The 19,182-nt window shown below is 43.4% G+C and overlaps 2 protein-coding genes across 2 annotated transcripts in view; one reads left to right on the top strand and one right to left on the bottom strand.

Moving 5' to 3' along the window:
- The window catches only part of PSPC1 (paraspeckle component 1), an 81,172-nt gene that overhangs the window by 26,052 nt on the left and 35,938 nt on the right, over positions 1 to 19,182 (top strand). Inside the window, 2 exon segments of the mRNA XM_017886459.1 lie at positions 3,627 to 3,823; positions 14,907 to 14,991. Coding sequence (XP_017741948.1) covers positions 3,627 to 3,823; positions 14,907 to 14,991 — 282 coding nt within the window.
- LOC108538409 (NADH dehydrogenase [ubiquinone] 1 beta subcomplex subunit 7-like) lies at positions 7,126 to 7,600 on the bottom strand. Its single transcript, XM_017886470.1, has one exon. It carries the CDS (start codon positions 7,594 to 7,596, stop codon positions 7,183 to 7,185), a length of 414 nt encoding a protein of 137 aa, XP_017741959.1. The 5' UTR covers positions 7,597 to 7,600; the 3' UTR covers positions 7,126 to 7,182.

Below are 19,182 nucleotides of genomic sequence, written 5' to 3'. Positions count from 1 at the left end.
AAAAAAAAAAAAAAAAAAAAAAAAAAGACTAGTTCTGTTCCTGCTTTTTTTTTTTTACTAAAGATTTATTCACAGAAGAAAATGCTCACAGGGCCTGGCGCAGTGCCTCATGCCTGTAATCCCTGCACTTTGGGAGGCCAAAGCGGGTGGATCACCTGAGATCTGGAGTTGGAGTCCAGCCTGGCCAATATGGTGAAACCCCGTCTCTACTGAAAACACAAAAAATTAGCTGGGTATGGTGGCAGGAGCCTGTAATCCCAGCTATTTGGGAGGCTGAGGCAGGAGAATCACTTGAACCTGGGAGGCAGAGGTTGCAGTGAGCTGAGAGCGTGCCATTGCATTCCAGCCTGGGCGACATGTTTCAAAAAAAAAAAAAAAAAAAGAGAGAAAAAGAAAATGCTCACAAAGCATAAGAGCCAAGATTCAAATTCACTTGTAACTTCAAAAAACCATGTTATTTCAGTGTTTTTTTTTCCTGTGAGAGAAAATAAATAATTTAAAAATATAGTCAATCTTTGACTTAGGAACTGCTGACCAATAAACAGTTCTTTTAGAAAAATTAGTGGTTGATAGATCCTCCCACTCTTTCCCACTTTACAGTCGGTGCTTTAAAAAGAAAAAAATCCACGTAGGTTTTTCAGATATGGAGTCCCTAGGATCATGGCTGTCTTTGATTTTTCTTGATATGCTTCTGAATATTTTTCCCTCTCTTGTTACTACATCTTTCCCTCTGTGATAGCCTTCTCCTTTCTTTCTCCCAGATTTGTCATACCCACCCCTTCTCACCTCCCTACCCCAAAATAAAAGTTTAAATTTACATTTGTAGCAAGGTATCTATGCTTTTATTCATGGAGTGGGGATTGTTTTCCCATCAGTACCTTTTTATTCATTTATTTATTTTTTGAGACAGAGTCTCGCTCTGTTGCCCAGGCTGGAGTGCAGTGGCCAGATCTCAGCTCACTGCAAGCTCCACCTCCTGGGTTTATGCCATTCTCCTGCCTCGGCCTCCCGAGTAGCTGGGACTACAGGCACCTGCCACCTCCCCGGCTAGTTTTTTGTATGTTTTTAGTAGAGACGGGGTTTCACTGGGTTAACCAGGATGGTCTCGATCTCCTGACCTCATGATCCGCCCGTCTCGGCCTCCCAAAGTGCTGGGATTACAGGCTTGAGCCACCGCGCCCAGCAGCCTCAGTACTTTTTAATAGAGGCTGTTATAGGCGAGACTAGTTGAAGACTTTTCTGCAAAAATTTCTTGAAAGTTGGCTGGGTGTGGTGGCTCCCACCTGTAGTCCTAGCACTTTGGGAGGCAGAAGCATTGCTTCCAGGAGTTTGAGACCAGCCTGGGCAACATAGTGGTACCTCATCTCTACAAAAATGCAAAAATTAGCTGATCATGGTGGCACACCCCTGTAGTCCTAGGTACTCTGCAGCCTCAGGTGGGAGGATTGGTTGAGCCTGGGAGGTTGATTTGGCAGTCAGCCTTTTTTTTTTTTTAAGATGGAGTCTTGCTCTTGTTGCCCAGGCTGGAGTGCAGTGGCACAATTTTGGCTCACTGCAACCTCTGCCTCCTGGGTTTCAAGCGATTCTCCTGCCTAAATCCTCGCAAGTAGCTGGGATTTACAGGTGCCCGCCACCATGCCCAGCTAATTTTTGTAATTTTAGTAGAGATGGGGTTTCGCCATGTTGGCCAGGCTGGTCTTGAACTCCTGGCGTTGTGATCCGCCTACCTCAGCCTCCCAAAGTGCTGGGATTACAAGCGTGAGCTACCGTTCCTGGTCTCGGCAGTGAGTCTTAATTGTGCCACTACACTCCAGCCTGTGAAACTGAGCAAGACCCTGTCTCACAAAAACCCAAAGCAACACCACCACCACCACCAATTCTTAAAAGTGAAAAGAAAGTCTGGGCACGGTGGCTCACACCTATAATCCCAGCACTTTGGGAGGCCGAGATGGGTAGATCACAGGGTCAGGAGTTCAAGACCAGCCTGGCCAACATAACGTGAAACCCCGTCTCACTAGAAAAATTCAAAAACTAAGCCAGGCATGGTGGCGGGTGCCTGTAATCCCTGCTACTTGGGAGACTGAGGCAGGAGAATCTCCTGAACCTGAGAGGCGGAGGTTTCAGTGAGCCGAGATTATACCATTGCACTCCAGCGCAGGCAATACTGTGAGACTCTGTCTCAAAAAAAAAGTGAAAAAAAAATGGGGACCAGGTGTGGTGTCTTGCACCTGTAATTTTGGCACTTTTGGAGGCTGAGGAATGAGGATTACTTGAGGCCAGAAGTTTGAGATGAGTCATATTTTTTATATGTCTCTAAAATAAATATTTACATATACATATATGTATATATGAAAAAAAGACTTTCAAATACATTCATAGCCCTTTATTTGGTAATTTGTTAATTTATTCAAGAAATATATGGTAAATGTATGTACTGTACTCTAGGTACTTGAGGCACAGCATTTTATTTATTTATTTATTTATTCATTTATTTATTTATTTTGAGACGGAGTCTTGCTCAGTCACTCGGGCTGGAGTGCAGTGGTGCGATCTCGGCTCACTGCAAGCTCCACCTCCCGGGTTCATGCCATTCTCCTGCCTCAGCCTCCTGAGTAGCTGGGACTACAGGCGTCCGCCCACCATGCCCGGCTAATGTTTTTTGTATGTTTGGTAGAGACGGGGTTTTACTATGTTAGCCAGGATGGTCTCAATCTCCTGACCTCGTGGTCTATCTGCCTCAGCCTCCCAAAGTGCTGGGATTATAGGCGTGAGCCACTGCGCCTGGCCGAGGTGGCATTTAACAGCCACATTTGGTGTCGTCAATTGAGTTTATAGCCTATAAAGGGAAAGAGGTATTAAATCATTAACTGCAATTGTAGTAAGTTAGGCCTTAATTTTTGGGGCCTACCCAATTAATTGGCACGTAACACTCAATAAAATCTAGCTGGTTTTACTAGTAAAAACATCTGATCCAGACAGTTAATTCATATGTTCCAGACTTTCCTTTGTAAAGTTTTTTTTTTTTTTTTTTTTTTTTTCTGAGATGGAGTCTCGCTGTCTCCCAGGCTGGAGTGCAGTGGCGTGGATCTCTGCTCACTGCAAGCTCCGCCTCCGGAGTTCTCGCCATTCTCCTGCCTCAGCCTTCCAAGTAGCTGGGACTACAGGTGCCCGCCACCACGCCTGGCTGATTTTTTTGTATTTTTAGTAGAGACGGGGTTTCACCGTGTTAGCCAGGATGGTCTCGATCACATGACCTCGTGACCTCCCCGCCTTGGCCTCCCAAAGTGCTGGGATTACAGGCGTGAGCCACTGCGCCCGGCCTATAAAATATTTCATTGACTGAAGATCAGAAAATGAAACCTCCAAAAGCAGAAATTTTGCAGATAATAATAGGATAATGCAGGTTGTAGCATCAGATTATGCAAGTTTGAATCATTGTTCCATTATTAGTTGAACATTCTTGGGCAGTTTCTTAAACTCAGGCCTGTAATCACAATATTGTCACGAGGTAATTCTTACAGACATGGTGTTTCACACGGTGTCTTGGACATTGTAAGTGCTTGTTCTCATTTGTTGTTGTTTTACCTTTTAAGCGTACATTTCTGTATGTTTTAATGTTAATTTAGGGAAAGAGAACAACCGCCACGTTTTGCTCAACCTGGGACATTTGAATTTGAGTATGCATCGCGATGGAAGGCTCTTGATGAAATGGAAAAGCAGCAGCGTGAGCAGGTTGATAGAAACATCAGAGAAGCCAAAGAGAAACTGGAGGCAGAAATGGAAGCAGCTAGGCATGAACACCAATTAATGCTAATGAGGCAAGGTAAACATGGATTTTCATGTAGATGTGGTATGATTTTTTTTTCCCCTTAAGTGTGTGTACCATTCATGTACTACTGTGTAAAGTGCCATTTAGGAGTTTAGAGATACTAGGTATGAAAGTCTCCCTTTTCCCAGATAACTTCCCTTAGAAAAAAACACAACTTACTAAAAGTTAGTTTTATTTGCCAGGCGCGGTGGCTCACGCCTGTAATCCCGGCACTTTGGAGGCTGAGGCTGCTGGATCACCTGAGGTCAGGAGTTTGAGACCAGCCTGACCAACATGGAGAAACCCCCTCTCTACTCAGAATACAAAATTAGTCAGTTGTGGTTGTGCGCACCTGTAATCCCAGCTAGTTGGAAGGCTGAGGCAGGAGAATCGCTTGAACCTGGGAGGCGGAGGTTTCGGTGAGCTGAGATCACATCATTGCATTCCAGCCTGGGCAACAAGAGTAAAACTCTGTCTCAAAAAGAAAAAAAATTAAAAAGTTAGTTTTACTTATGCAAATAGTATTGTTGGAGGTAATCTGAGGGTATTAAATTGTGCCAGTACCAAATACATGATTCTCTTGGCAAACAGAAACATAGCAGGCAAATTTTGGTAGGTAGACATGGCACATACAGGATTTTTTGTTTGATGAGAAGAAGAATTTGGACAAATGCTGGCTGTTTAAGATTATTGTTACATGTTTGAAAGAGTACAGATGGATAATCTGGTAGAGATGAAAAAGATTCATGCGTACAGATGGATATGGGGATTTAGGAAAAGTTAGTAATTGGCAAGTATATATATATTTGAGATGGAGTCTTGCTCTGTTGCCCAGACTGGAGTGCAATGGCACGATAACGTCTCTGCAACCTCCACCTCCTGGGTTCAAGCAATTCTCCTGCCTCAGTCTCCCGAGTAGCTAGGATTACAGGCACACACCACAATGCCCATCAGATTTTTTTGTATTTACCTTCTCTTGAGTGTCCCCAGAGATCAAGGTACCACAGCTGCCTGCCTGAATTTCTGCAGGCGCATTCCTGCTGAACGTTTCTGTCATTTAATCTTGGCTTTCTTTAAACCATTCTGTATACTAGATTCATTATTTTTTTTAGCAGGTGAAAATTTGATGATTTTTCTCTAAATCCTTTTGGGTAAATTCTCATTTACTTTAGAATGAAGTGTAGGTTTTTTTTTTTTCCTGGCATGTGTGTTGTAGTATTTCATACATCACTATTCAGTAAATATTTATTAAGAAGTTATGATCAAGTCATTGAGTAACTGTGCTGATGCCATGTATGTTAAAACAAAATCGAGCCCAGCAAACAATAGAAACTAGTCAGGTGGTTTGATTTAATTTGGACCCTAAGCTTAGTAGTTCTGTATGTTCACTCTTCTAACAAAATTGAGTTCATTTATATCTTACAGTAGATTTAAAGGTAAACTGTCATTAGCCGGATGTGGTGATGGGTGCCTGTGATCCAAGCTACATGGGAGGCAGAGAATTACTGGAACCCAGGAGGTGGAGGTTGCAGTGAACCGAGATCACGCCACTGCACTCTGGCCTGGGCGACAGAGCGAGACTCCAGGATAACTGACTCCAAGATAAACTGTCTTTTATTTTGTGGAAAATTTGCAAGTTGTTATTTGCGATAAAGGTACTGAATCATTCATTAGCTGTTAGAGCTGGAAGAGAGATTTTTTTTTTTTTTTGGATATAGAATCTCACTCTGTCGCCCAGCCTGGAGTGCAGTGGCATGATCTTGGCACACTGCAGCCTCTGCCTCCCATGTTGAAGCAATTCTCGTGCCTCACTCTCCCTAGTAGCTGGGACTACAGGCACGTGCCACCGCGCCCGGCTAATTTTTTTGAATTTGAGATGGAGTCTCACTTTTGTCACCCAGGCTGGAATGCATTGGTGTGATCTTAGCTCACTGCAACCTCCACCTCCTGAGTTCAAGCGATCCTCCTGCCTCAGCCTCCTAAGTGGCTGGAATTACAAGTGTGTGCCTCCACACTTAGCTAATTTTTTGTATTTTTAGTAGAGATGGGGTTTTACCATGTTGTCCACGAGTTCAAGGCTGCTCTTGAACTCGTGACCTCAGATGATCCGCCCGCCTCAGCCTCCCAAAGTGCTAGGATTGCAGGCATGAGCCACCGTGCCTGGCCAGTTTTTTTTTTGTATTTTTGGTAGAGATGGGATTTCTCCATGTTGACCAAGCCGGTCTTGAAATCCTAGCCTCAAGTGATCTACCCACCTTGGCCTTCCATAGTGCTAGGATTACAGATATGAACCACCATGCCCGGCCAAGAGATCTTAAAGTTTGTCCGGTCCAGTGGTTTTGAAATTTTATTATACATTAGAATCATCTGGAAATTTCCTGGGCTCTGTGGTTGCCCTAGCCCTTCTGTTCAACGTGAATTGTTTTCTCTTAGCCTGCTAGGCACTTCTCTCCCATTCTGTTTCCCACCTATCTACAGTCGTGCCCTGTTAGGAAATAATGTTGATTAGATATGGAAGCATCTGTACTAAAGATTTGTGTTGATGCTACAGACAAACAATGGTATAACGTTCACTAATTTAGCACATCTTTAATGTCAGTTACGGGAGACACGTCTGAGGTACTGAGGATATATTGATGGCAAAGAACATTTCCTCAGACTTCAATTTTTTCTTGAGCTCGTAGAAAACTTTGCCTGAAGGTATTTTGATGTTTGAAGTAGAGTAATTTTGCAGAGTTATTTCCCATGAGTTTAAGTTTTGTTGTTTATTGTGTGTTCATTTAAAGCCCCTGGGCCGGGCGTGGTGGCTCAAGCCTGTAATCCCAGCACTTTGGGAGGCCGAGACGGGCGGATCACGAGGTCAGGAGATCGAGACCATCCTGGCTGACACGGTGAAACCCCGTCTCTACTAAAAATACAAAAAACTAGCCGGGTGAGGTGGCGGCGCCTGTAGTCCCAACTACTCCGGAGGCTGAGGCGGGAGAATGGCGTGAACCCGGGAGGCGGAGCTTGCAGTGAGCTGAGATCCGGCCACTGCAGTCCAGCCTGGGTGACAGAGCGAGACTCCGTCTCAAAATAAAAAAATAAAATAAAATAAATAAAGCCCCTGTTAACAATATCTTAGTTTATAATATTAGAAAATCACATTGCCTGTTGCATCCGACTCCCTGCTTCTGGTTTCACTTGTGCTGAAGTACTTGTACTTATTTCATCAAAATCTGCAGTTGGTAAATTTCAGTTTTAGTTTGTTTAAAATTTATAAAGTTACAACTTCCTCCCATTTGTTCTACAATTTTGTATTTTTTTTTTTTTTTTTCTTTTGAGGGGCCTGAAGGCTTTTATTTGACTGGTCCATAGAGTGGGGAGTGCACTCCCTACAAGGCCACCTGGGGGTCCACTTTCCCGGGTCCCTGGCCTTTGGCCAACTCTGCCACCTTCTTCTCCCGCCGCTTCTTTCGCTGGAGCAGCCTCCGCTCCCGCTCAAACTTCTTCATGCGCATCACATAGTCGCGGTGCTCGCAGTAGTGCCAGTCGTGCTGCTCCTGCTTGCAGGCCAGGAAGTTGGGGAAGCTGTCGCGCTTGCACTTGAGCAGCCGGATGAGATAGTGGGCACAGTAGTCCCGCAGCTGGAGCCTCAGCTGCGTGTCCATCATCTCCTGCTGTGTGGCCACCATCTCGCGCTCCTTGCGTTCGGGGATGCCGTAGTCGGGCGGGAAGGTTGGCATCCGCAAGGGGTCGGGCTCCACCGAGGCATCGCCCAAGTAGCGCCGGACCAGGTGCGCCCCCATGGCTACAGTCCTTTTTTTTTTTCTTTTTTTGAGACAGACTCTTGCTCTGTTGCCCAAGCTGGAGTGCAGTGGTGCAACCTCAGCTCACTGTAAACTACCTCTTGCCTTCTGGGTTTAAGCGATTCTCCTGCCTCAGCCTCCCAAGTAGCTAGGATTACAGGTGAACGCCAGCACGCCCGGCTAATTTTGTATTTTTAGTAGAGATGGGGTTTCACCATGTTGGTCAACCTGGTTGCGAACTCCCGACCTCGAGTGATCTACCCGCCTCGGCCTCCCACAGTGCTGGGATTACAGGTGTGAGGCACGGTACCCGGCCTACAATTTTATATTTCATCCAGCATTTCTAAGGATGCATTCAGGTTGAGGAAAGACTGTAATTAATTAAGTTGTGTGGTTCTGCAGAAACATGTATCATGACATATCATGGAAGGAGAAATCTCAAACAATACAGAAAAATTGTCCCCCTGTTCACTACCTTCTGCTTTTTTGTAGGAATCACTCTTCTGTATTTTAAGTCTCTTTCGTGTCCTTTAATGAAAAAATTCTGCATATGTCATCAGATGTTTCTGTGTATTAGTAAGCAAAAAACCCAAAAATCATAACAACCAAACAAACTGGCTGGGTGCAGTGTCTCATGCCTGTAATTCTAGCACTTTGGGAAGCTGAGGTGGGAGGATTGTTTGAGTCCAGCAGTTCAAGACTAACCTCAGCAACATAGTGAGACCCCATCTCTACCAAAAGTACAAAAATTAGCCGGGCCTGGTGGCATGTGTCTGTAGTTACAGCTACCTGGGAAGGCTTAGGTGGGAGGATCACTTGAGCCTGGGAGCTTGAGGCTGTAGTGAGCTGTAATTATGTCACTGTACTCCAGCCTGGGTGATAGAACGAGACCTTGTTTCAAAAAAAAAAAAAAAAAAAAGAAAAAGCTGTTTACCTTTTCTGTACCTTTTTTACTTTCTACATGAATATATATGTAAATACCTGCCTTATGTTTTTAATGGCCGTATGATATTCTTTTTTTTTTTTTTTTTTTTTTTTTTTTTTTTTTTTTTTTTTTTTTTTTGAGACGGAGTCTCGCTCTGTCACGCAGGCTGGAGTGCAGTGGCCAGATCTCAGCTCACTGCAAGCTCCGCCTCCCAGGTTCACGCCATTCTCCTGCCTCAGCCTCCCGAGTAGCTGGGATTACAGGCACCGCCACCTCGCCCGGCTAGGTTTTGTATTTTAGTAGAGACGGGGTTTCACCGTGTTAGCCAGGGTGGTCTCGATCTCCTGACCTCGTGATCAGCCCGTCTCGGCCTCCCAAAGTGCTGGGATTACAGGCTTGAGCCACCGTGCCCGGCCCCGATATTCTTTTATATGGGTATAGTTTGGTTCATCCTCTTTTGGTAACAATTTCTCTTTTCAGTTTGTTTTTAAAAGCAGTGCTGCAAAGAATATATATGCGTGTATCAGAAAATTTTTGCAAATGTTGGTTTTTTTTTTTTTGAGATGGTGTTTCACTCTTGTTGCCCAGGCTGGAGTGCAGTGGCGTGATCTCAGCTCACTGCATCCTCCACCTCCCAGGTTCAAGTGATTCTCTTGCCTTAGCCTCCTGAATAGCTGGGATTACAGGCATGTTGGCACATGCCTGGCTAATTTTGTATTTTTAGTAGAGACAAGGTTTCTCCATGTTGATCAGGCTGGTCTCGAACTCCCGACCTCGAGTGATCCGCCCTCCTCAGCCTCCCAAAGTGTTGGGATTACAGGCGTGAGCCACCACACCCAGCTGTAAATGCTGATTCTTATTGAACACATGGGTACCTTATGATAATAGTTGTATCATTTATACTTTACTGATAATTATTTAGTCCTTTCAAGATTCAACTCCCATTACATTAAAAAATTTTTTTCTTTGAGATGGAGTCTCACTCTGTTGCCCAGGCTGGTGTTCAGTGGCACAGTCTAAGCTCACTACAACCTCTGGCTCCCAGGTTCAAGTGATTCTCCTCCCTCAGGCATGAGCCACCATACCCGGCTAATTTTTGTATTTTTAGTAGAGGCGGGGCTTCACCATGTTGGCCAGGCTGGTCTCAAACTCTTGGCCTCAAGTGATCCGCCTGCCTCAGCCTCCCAAAGTGTCAAGATTATAGGCGTGAACCACTGCGCCTGGCTCCATTACGTTTATTTATTTATTTATTTATCTATTTGTTTATTTATTTATTTATTTAGAGACGGAGTCTCGCTCTGTTGCCCAGGCTGGAGTGCAGTGGCGCAGTGTCTGCTTACTGCAACCTCTGTCTCCGTGTTTCAAGTGATTCTCCTGCCTCAGCCTCTTGCGTAGCTGGGATTACAGCTGTGTTCCACCACACTCGGCTAATTTTTATATTAGTAGTAGAGACCGTGTTTCACCGTGTTGGTCAGGCTGATCTTGAACTCCTGACCTCGTGATCCACCTGCCTCAGCCTCGCAAAGTGCTAGGATTACAGGTGTGAGCTACTCGGGTAGCTGAGGCGGGATAATCGCTTGAACCAGGAGAGTCAGAGGTTGCAGTGAGCAGAGATCGCACCACTGCATCCATCCTGGCGACAGAGTGAGACTCCGTCTCAAAAAAAAACCATGAAAACAAAACAAAATAAAGCAAATACGTTTTTCTGAGCCTTTCTTAAAGAAATCAAGAGAGGATAAACTTTAGACAAGTGAAGAACAGAACAGTCATGCCTGAACCTACTTGAGATACTAAGATTTAAATACATATGAGGTTTATGATTAAAGAATATTAATGCAGCCAGGAGATCGAGACCATCCTGGCTAACATGGTGAAACCCCATCTGTATTAAAAATACAAAAAATTAGCTGGGCCTGGTGGCAGGCGCCTGCAGTCTGAGCTACTCCGGAGGCTGAGGCAGGAGACTTGCTTGAACCCAGGAGGTGGAGCTTGCAGTGAGCCAAGATCACGCCACTGCGCTCCAGGCAGGATGACAGAGAGAGACTTCGTCTCAAAAAAAAAAAAAATTAATTCACTGTCATAAATCCAGACAGATCAGAGGTAAAATAAAACTGAAAAAAAAAAAAAAAGACGAGACTAATATTTTTAGAAAATAGAATTGTTAGAGCAGAAGTTACACATTCAGTTTTCATGACTTGTGCAATTTTAAATTGAGAAAACATTCTCACAGTCTAGCAAATCAAAATTTTAGTTTGTTTATATTCCTTTGTTCTGTACCTGTATTTATGATGCGTTGAAATTATAGCATATAATTTCATGTAATTTTATCATTAAATTTGTTAGGACAGCATTTTAATTAATTAATTAATTAATTTGAGACAATTTTGCTCTGTCACCCAGGCTGGATTGCGTTGGTGCAATCTCTGCTTACTGCAACCTGTGCCTCCCAGGTTCAAGTGATTCTTCTGCCTCAGCCTCCTTGAGTAGCTGGGACTGCAGGCATGTGCCACCATGCCCGGCTTATTTTTGTAGTTTTAGTGGAGACAGTGTTTTGCCATGTTGGCCAGGCTGGTCTCAAACTCCTGACCTCAAGTGATCCACCCACCTCGGCCTCCCAAAGTGCTGGCATTACTTTTAGAGGCCGAGGCAGCCTCCCACTTTGGTAAGCCACCATGCCCAGCCAGGAAAGCATTTCAAAGTGTTATTGGGTTTACTAAGTAATAAGTAATACTGTAGATGATGCCTTCATGTCTGTGGATGGCTTTGTTTTATTTTATTAAGAAAAATTCCTGAGTGTGATTCCCTGGATCAAAAGATAAAGACATCTCGAGTTGGGCCAGGCACTGTGACTCATGCCTGTAATCTCAGCACTTTGGGAGGCCGAGGTGGGTGGATCACAAGGTTACGAGTTCAAGACCAGCCTGGCCAAAATGGTGAAACCCCCGTCTCTACTAAAATACAAAATTAGCTGGGCGCCGTGGCGGGTGCCTGTAGTCCCAGCTACTCGGGAGGCTGAGGCAGGAGAATTGCTTGAACCCGGTAGGCAGAGGTTTCAGTGAGCCAAGACCTCGCCATTGCACTCCAGCCTGGGCAACAAAGTGAGACTCCGTCTCAGAAAGAAAAAGAAAAAGATATCTCTAGTTATATACTTTTTACAGTTTTTTCCCCTAGAAAGATATGATCATGACAATGTACAGATGTGTAAGCTTTAGTGAAATTTCAGCAACTTTGGGTATTAGGAGCTTTAAAAATATATATAATTTAGTAAGCATAAAATGCTAGTTTTAAGTTTACAGTTCTTTTAAGTGTTAGTTGATTGTGCTTATTTGAGAATTTGATTGTTGGAGCCTTTGAGCTAATTATACCAGTGTTAACGGTTAAGGTAATAAGGTCTGAGAGGTTAAAGGCAGCTTTGTTAAATTGCATAGCCTGTCAGTCCTGGCTATTTGGGAGACTGAGGTGGGAAGACGGCTTGAGCCCAGGAGTTTGAGGCTGTAGTGAGCTACCATCATGCCACTCTACTCCAGCCTGGGTACCAGAGTGAGACCCTGTCTCTGAGAGAAAAAAAAAAAAGTATTTAAGTAATTTTTTTTTTTTTAAGATGGAGTTTCGCTCTTATTGCCTAGGCTGGAGTGCAATGGCACGATCTTGGCTCACTGTAACCTCCGTCTTCCGGGTTCAAGCGACTCTCCCACCTAAGCCTCCTGAGTAGCTCTGATTACAGGCGTGCACCACCACGCGCAGCTAATTTCTGTGTTTTTAGTAGAGACGGGGTTTCTCCATGTTGGTCAGGCTGGCCTCACACTCCCGACCTCAGGTGATCTGCCTGCCTCAGCCTTCCAAAGTGCTGGGATTACAGGTGTGAGCCACTGTACCCCGTCAGATATTTAAGTAATTCTAATGAGCATTTAAGGTTAAGAACTTACGTTATAAAGATTCGAAATAATTGCAGTCATGTTTAACATTTTTTAAGATAAAAATTTAGTGTTTTCTCTATGGGCCTATCTATTATGAGAACTGCCTCGGCCCTGTCTCATATACCAAAACAGACTTTCCTTAGCAACATCCCCAAATGCATGTTTTTAAGTTTTCCAATTGAGTCTGATCAACTAGATTTGGCAGACTTGTTTGAAAGAGCTGTGCAATAAGGAGAGGTTTGGCCTGGCACCCCAGTCGAATCATGTAATAGCTGGGGCAACTTGGTAATCTATCCGAATCCTTTTTTTTCCCATAATTTATAAATGTCTGTTTTTAATTTGTAAAATGGGGATAACAATATTTACCTTGTTAGGGTTATGATGCGTGTCTTGCTATTGTTACGAAGTTTGGGTTATTGGTACCTTAGATTAACTTTAGCTGTAGTATTATATGTGTCAACTCTTGAGTATAGGGATTTGTTAAGAAACATTCAATTGAGGTAATTTGTTCACTTTAGACATTTCAGATATAAAGAGAAAAGGAAAATAAAAGCAGCCAGTAATTGTGCCATCCAGAGTATTTTAACATTTTGTTATTTTAAAATATATGCATGGGTACATACATAATTTTGTACAAAATGACAGGCAAAGACTTTTAGCTTTGGAGATTTTTAACATGGAAAGTTTATACACTACTTTTCAGATGTGCAATACAAAAGTACTTTTCATTATCTTACTCTGGAACCCCCCCATTCTTGATATGGCAGGGATTGGTGATGTTGGAAATGCTTTTTTGTTGTTGAAAAGTCTTGTTTATATCAGCATTTATCTTTGCTTTCTTCTTTGAAGAATTCTCCCCTCACTCTTCTTCTTCATAAGACATTGGTTTAGTGAGGGAGGAATTTCATGCTAATTGTGTTGTGAGGGAGGTTCCTTGGGTTTTATGTCATGATTCATGTTTGTCTGGTCTGGTTCTTAAGTGCTCTCTGCTGGTGTCTGTGAAGGCATGTGTTTGGGCTTTGCATTTGCTGCTGAAAACAATTACAATTTATTTTATTTTATTTTATTTTATTTTAGAGACAGTTCTACTATGCAACCCAGGCTGGAGTGCAGTGGCGCAATCTTGGCTCACTGCAACCTCCGCCTCCCATATTCAAGTGATTCTTGTGTCTCAATTTCCTACGTAGCTGGACTTACAGGCGTGCACCTCCATACCCAGCTAATTTTTGTATTTTTAGTAGAGATGGGGTTTCGCCATGTTGGCCAGGCTGGTCTCGAACTCCCAACCTCAGGTGATCCACCTGCCTTGGCCTCCCAAAATGTTGAGATTACAGTCGTGAGGCACCACACTTGGCCCTAATTTTTGTATTTTTTGTAGACAGAGTTTCACCATGTTACTCAGGCTGATCTCGAACTCCTCGGCCAAAGTGATCCGCCTGCCTCGGGCTCCCAAAGTGCTGGAATTACAGGCACAAGCCAGCCTACCTATTTTAATTTATTGACATAAAGATGAATTTTGTTTTTTTTTTGAGATGGAGTCTTGCTCTATTGCCCAGGCTAGAGTGCAGTGACCGGATCTCAGCTCGCTGCAAGCTCCGCCTCCCGAGTTTATGCCATTCTCCTGCCTCAGCCTCTGGAGTAGCTGGGACTACACGCACCCGTCACCTCGCCTGGCTAGTTTTTTTGTATTTTTTAGTAGAGACAGGGTTTCACCGTGTTAGCCAGGGTGGTATCAATCTCCTGACCTTGTGATCTGCCCGTCTCAGCCTCCCAAAGTGCTGTGATTACAGGCTTGAATCACCGCGCCTGGCCAAAGATGAATTTTTATTTATTTATTTGTTTTTGTTTTTTGAGGTGGAGTCATCTCACTCTGTTGCCCACCTGGGCTTCCCAAAGTGTTGGGATTAAAAGGCGTGAGCCACTGCGTCCAGCCAAGATGAGTTTATTACGCTTTTTTCCCCCAACAAGAATGAACTTGTTTTTGAGATGGAGTCTTGCCCTGTCATTCAGGCTGGAGTGCAGTGGCACAATCTCGACTCATACATCCTCTACCTCCCGGGTTCAAGTGATTCTCCTGCCTCAGCCTTCTGAGTAGCTGGGACTACAGGTGCGTGCCACCATGCCCAGCTAATTTTTGTAGTTTTGGTAGAGTTGTGGTTTTGCCTTGTTGGCCAGGCTGGTCTCGAACTCCTGGCCTCGAGTAATCCACCTGCCTTGGCCTCCCAAAGTACTGGGATTATAGGCGTGGGCCACTGCAACTGGCCAAGAATGAACTTGAATGCTCATATATATATATGAAGAAACGTGCTCAGAAAGGATATTTATTTGATTAATTACCCAGCTTATAATTTATTATAAAATGGGTAATATACCAATATATTGCCAGTGGTGGAGAACTTCTATGCTTATTTGTATAAAAATATGGAAAGGGAAACTAAAAATATTAATGTGCAGTCATTATTTTATAGATCTAATGAGGCGTCAAGAAGAACTCAGGCGCTTGGAAGAACTCAGAAACCAAGAGTTGCAAAAACGGAAGCAAATACAACTAAGGTAAAAGAAGGTCATCGTCAGAAACATGGATTGTATGTCTCATTAACAAAAACTCCCCAGCACCTGTTACAAGTTGTATAAGTTGAGTCATGGGAAAAATAGAAAAATTGTCCATTTTAACCACATACAGTGAGTTCCTTCGCAATGCAGCATAATTATTTGCTATTGTTTGTATTTTTTAGCTGGCTAAGGGCACTTTGAATGTGAACACTTTGAAGTTAAACAAGGGTTTTAGGTATTACTATGTGTAATTTGTTGTAAGAATATGCTGTGAATATCCATTTTTCCAGAGATGGATGTATTTGCATTGCTCTTATTTATTTTGTTATGTGTATAACTCTCCTATGAATATCTTTATGTAACTTTGTGCTTCTGATAATGTTTAAACAAGATTTCTGAGGCTAGGGGCAGTAGCTTATGCCTGTAATTCCAGCACTTTCGGAGGCTGAGTTGGGCGGATCACATGAGGTCAGGGGTTCGAGACCAGCCTGGCCAACATGGTGAAACCCTGTCTCCACTAAAACTAAAAAATGAGCTGGCTGTGGTGGCACGCGCCTGTAATCCCAGCTACTTGGGAGGTTGAGGCAGGAGAATCGCTTGAACCCGGGAGGTGGAGGTTGCAGTGTTCTGAGATCTTGCCATTGCACTCCAGCCTGGACTACAGAGCGAGACTCCATCTCAAAAAAAAAAAAAAAAAAAAGACTTCCGGAAGTTGACTCCGTGTTAAAAAGGGTCATGGGAATTTAAAATCTTAGTACAAAATAGACAGTCGTGATGGTTAGCTTGAAATCTTTTAGGTTTAAGTAAGGACGTTTGGAAGAGTGGTTAATTCAAGATGTATAAACCCACATTGATAGCTCACCTTGTGCTTGTGGTATTTAATTGCAAAATATAATGGTATAAACATTACTCTTCAAAGGTTCAAAAATCATACTAGTTAGGAAATACTGTGAACAAAGCTATGATAGTTAAAGCAAACATAGAAATCTGGTTTTGAAAATAGTATTTGTTTTAAAAATATAAACTGCTTGTGGTAAGAAAATAAGGTGTTCAGCTGGGCGCGGTGGCTCACGCCTGTAATCCCAGCACTTTGGGAGGCTGAGACGGGCGGATCACGAGGTCAGGAAGTTGAGACCATCCTGGCTAACACGGTGAAACCCCGTCTCTACTAAAAATACAAAAAATTAGCTGGACATTGTGTTGGGCGCCTATAGTCCCAGCTGCTCGGGAGGATGAGGCAGGAGAATGGCATGAACCCGGGAGGTGGAGCTTGCAGTGAGCCGAGATCATGCCATGGCACTCCAGCCTGGGTGACAGAGCGAGACTCCATCTCAAAAAAAAAAAAAAGAAAATAAGGTGTTCATGGGGAAGTAAAAGTAAAGAAAAAGTGAAAAACCATGAACAAATTTGAAGTTTCTCTGGTCAGCAGATAGGTGATGTTCTGTATATTTTGATGTATTTTTTCAAACTTTGTACCTGAGTTTATCAATTTATAAATATTTCTATATGATTTCTTTCACTCTACCCAATTCATTCTTAAATTATCTTCCTTGGACAGACAGCATTAACATTTCACCTAGGGAACTGTTGGAATGTAGTCTCACGCCTCCCTGCAGAACTGCTGAATAAGAAACAACAGTGGTGAGGCCCAGCCACCTGGAATCCTCCAGTATTCAGATATATCTGAAAGCTTGAGAACCACTATTTTTTTTTTTTTTTTTTTTTTTTTAACAACCCTCAAAATAATGAATGTGCCTTCCTCAGGAACCTTTTAAAACTTCTTTTCTCCTTTTATACATACATGTTCAAATCTCTTCTACCGTTTTTCTTGTTTTGTTTTGTTTTGTTTTTGGAGATGGAGTTTTGCTCTTGTTGCCCAGGTTGGAATGCAATGGCGCAATCTTGGCTCACTGTAACCTCTGCCTCCCAGGTTCAAGTGATTCTCCTGCCTCAGCCTCCTGGCTGGGATTACAGGCTTGCGCCACCATGCCGACCTAATTTTGTATTTTTGGTAGAGACAGGGCTTCACCATATTGGCCAGGCTGGTCTTGAACTCCTGACCTCAGGTGATGTACCTGCCTCGGCCTCCCAAAGTGCTGGGATTACAGGCATGAGCCACCACTCCTTGCCAGATCTTTTCTACTTTTAACAAAGACGAGGAAACCTCCTCTCCCCTAACATAAAGTCTTACCTGAATCCAACTTTTTCCTCTTAAAACTTGGAGATGACAGCTAAGCTTTTTGAAATTGTACCCCTCATGTAAGCAAAAAATAAATCATTAAAACCAAACAGAATATGAGGGGTGGATTCCAAAATAGGATACAAAAATACAACAAATTAACCTAATTGTCTTACAAATGAATAACATCATCACATTGAAAGGGGATAGGGAAGAAAACAAGGAACTTAAATAACTGGGAAATAGTATCTTGACTGGATATCATAATACTAATGATAAGAACCATACATAAATTCTGTAAGCTAGTTAGGCGTATGGGCTAGTAGTTGTGAAACTTCTTTGTGTGTATACTTTTTACATGAACAGATTAGTGTACACACAGTCTTTTGTATCTGTGGGTTCTACATCTATGGATTCAGCCAACTGTGGATTGCTAATATCGGGGGGAAAAAATTGTGTATATACTAACATGAACAGAGCTTTTTTTTTTTTTTTTGTAGACGAGAAGTCTAGCTCTGTCGCCCGGCTGGAGTGCAGTGCCGGATCTCAGCTCACTGCAAGCTCCGCCTCCCGGGTTTACGCCATTCTCCTGCCTCAGCCTCCCGAGTAGCTGGGAACTACAGGCGCCAGCCACCTCGCCCGGCTAGTTTTTTTTTTTGTATTTTTTAGTAAGACGGGGTTTCACTGTGTAGCCAGGATGGTCTCGATATCTGACCTCGTGATCCGCCCGTCTCGGCCTCCAAGAGTGCTGAGGATTACAGGCGTGAGCCACCCGGCGCCGGCCGAACAGACTTTTTAAACCTGTCTTCTCTCTCCTCTTTTTTTTTTTTTTTTCTGAGATGGAGTCTTGCTCTGTCGCCCAGGCTGAAGTGCAGTGGCGCAATCTCGGCTCATTGAAAGCTCCAGCTCCCGGGTTCGCACCATTCTTCTGCCTCAGCCTCCCAAGTAGCTAGGACTATAGGTGCCTGCCACCACGCCCGGCTAATTTTTTGTATTTTTAGCAGAGATGGGGTTTCACCATTTTAGCCAGGATGATCTTGAACTCCTGACCTCATGATCCTCCTGCCTCAGCCTCCCAAAGTACTGGGATTACAGGCGTGAGCCACTGCGCCCGGCTAACTTATCATTCTCTAAACAGTGCAGTATAACAACTATTTACATAGCCTTTACGTTGTATTATGTATTATAAGTAATCTAGAGATGCTTTTCAGTGTGTAGGAGGACTTTTTTTTACTTGTCATTCTCCGTAAACAGTGCAGTATAACGCTGCAGTGTAAAGTTTACATAGTCTTTACATTGTATTAGGTATTATAAGTAGAGATGCTTTTAAGTGTGTAGGAGGATATGCATAGGTTATATGTGAATACTACACCGTATGTCAGGGACTTAAGTATCAGTGGATTCTGGTGTCTGGGAGTGGTTCTGGAACCAGTCCCCTGCACATACCAAGGTATGGATGTATATTGTGGATAATGAGACTCAGGTTTCTCATTATTAGAGAAAGATGAACGGCTAACGTTAAAATCCTGTGTGAGTGTGATTTGAATCAGACGTATAAACTCTGTGGTGTTTAATATTGACAAATACATGCAGAAATAGAGACGTGTGTTTATGTATGGGTTAATATGTATACATATACTGCATTTTATTCTTAATTAAAAAAAATTATTTAAGAGACAATGTCTTGTCCTGTCACTCAGGCTGAAGTGCAGTGTCGCCATCATAGCTGACTGTAACCTCAAACTCCTGACCTCAAACAATCCTGCTTCAGCCTCCCAAGTAGCTGGGACTGTAGGTGTGCACCACCACACCCAGCTAATTGTTTAATTTTTATTTTTTTGTAGAGATGGGATTATGCTATGTTGCTTAGGCTGGTATCAAACTCCTGGCCTCAAGCGATCCTTCCTGCCTCAGCCTCCTGAAGCACTGATAGTACAGGCATGTGCCACCATGCCTGCCCCTTGTGCTGTGAGGCATGTTCCACCATGCCTGCCCCTTGTGCTGTGAGGCAT

This window comes from Rhinopithecus bieti, unplaced genomic scaffold (genome assembly GCF_001698545.2).
Source record: "Rhinopithecus bieti isolate Rb0 unplaced genomic scaffold, ASM169854v2 scaffold_1014, whole genome shotgun sequence".
NCBI lineage: Eukaryota > Metazoa > Chordata > Mammalia > Primates > Cercopithecidae > Rhinopithecus > Rhinopithecus bieti.
This window is presented reverse-complemented; position numbering and strand designations above follow the sequence as displayed.

What these genes read in the sequence shown, in the direction of transcription:
- LOC108538409 (XM_017886470.1), bottom strand. Translation starts at nt 7,596, where the DNA reads ATGGGGGCGCACCTGGTCCGGCGCTACTTGGGCGATGCCTCGGTGGAG.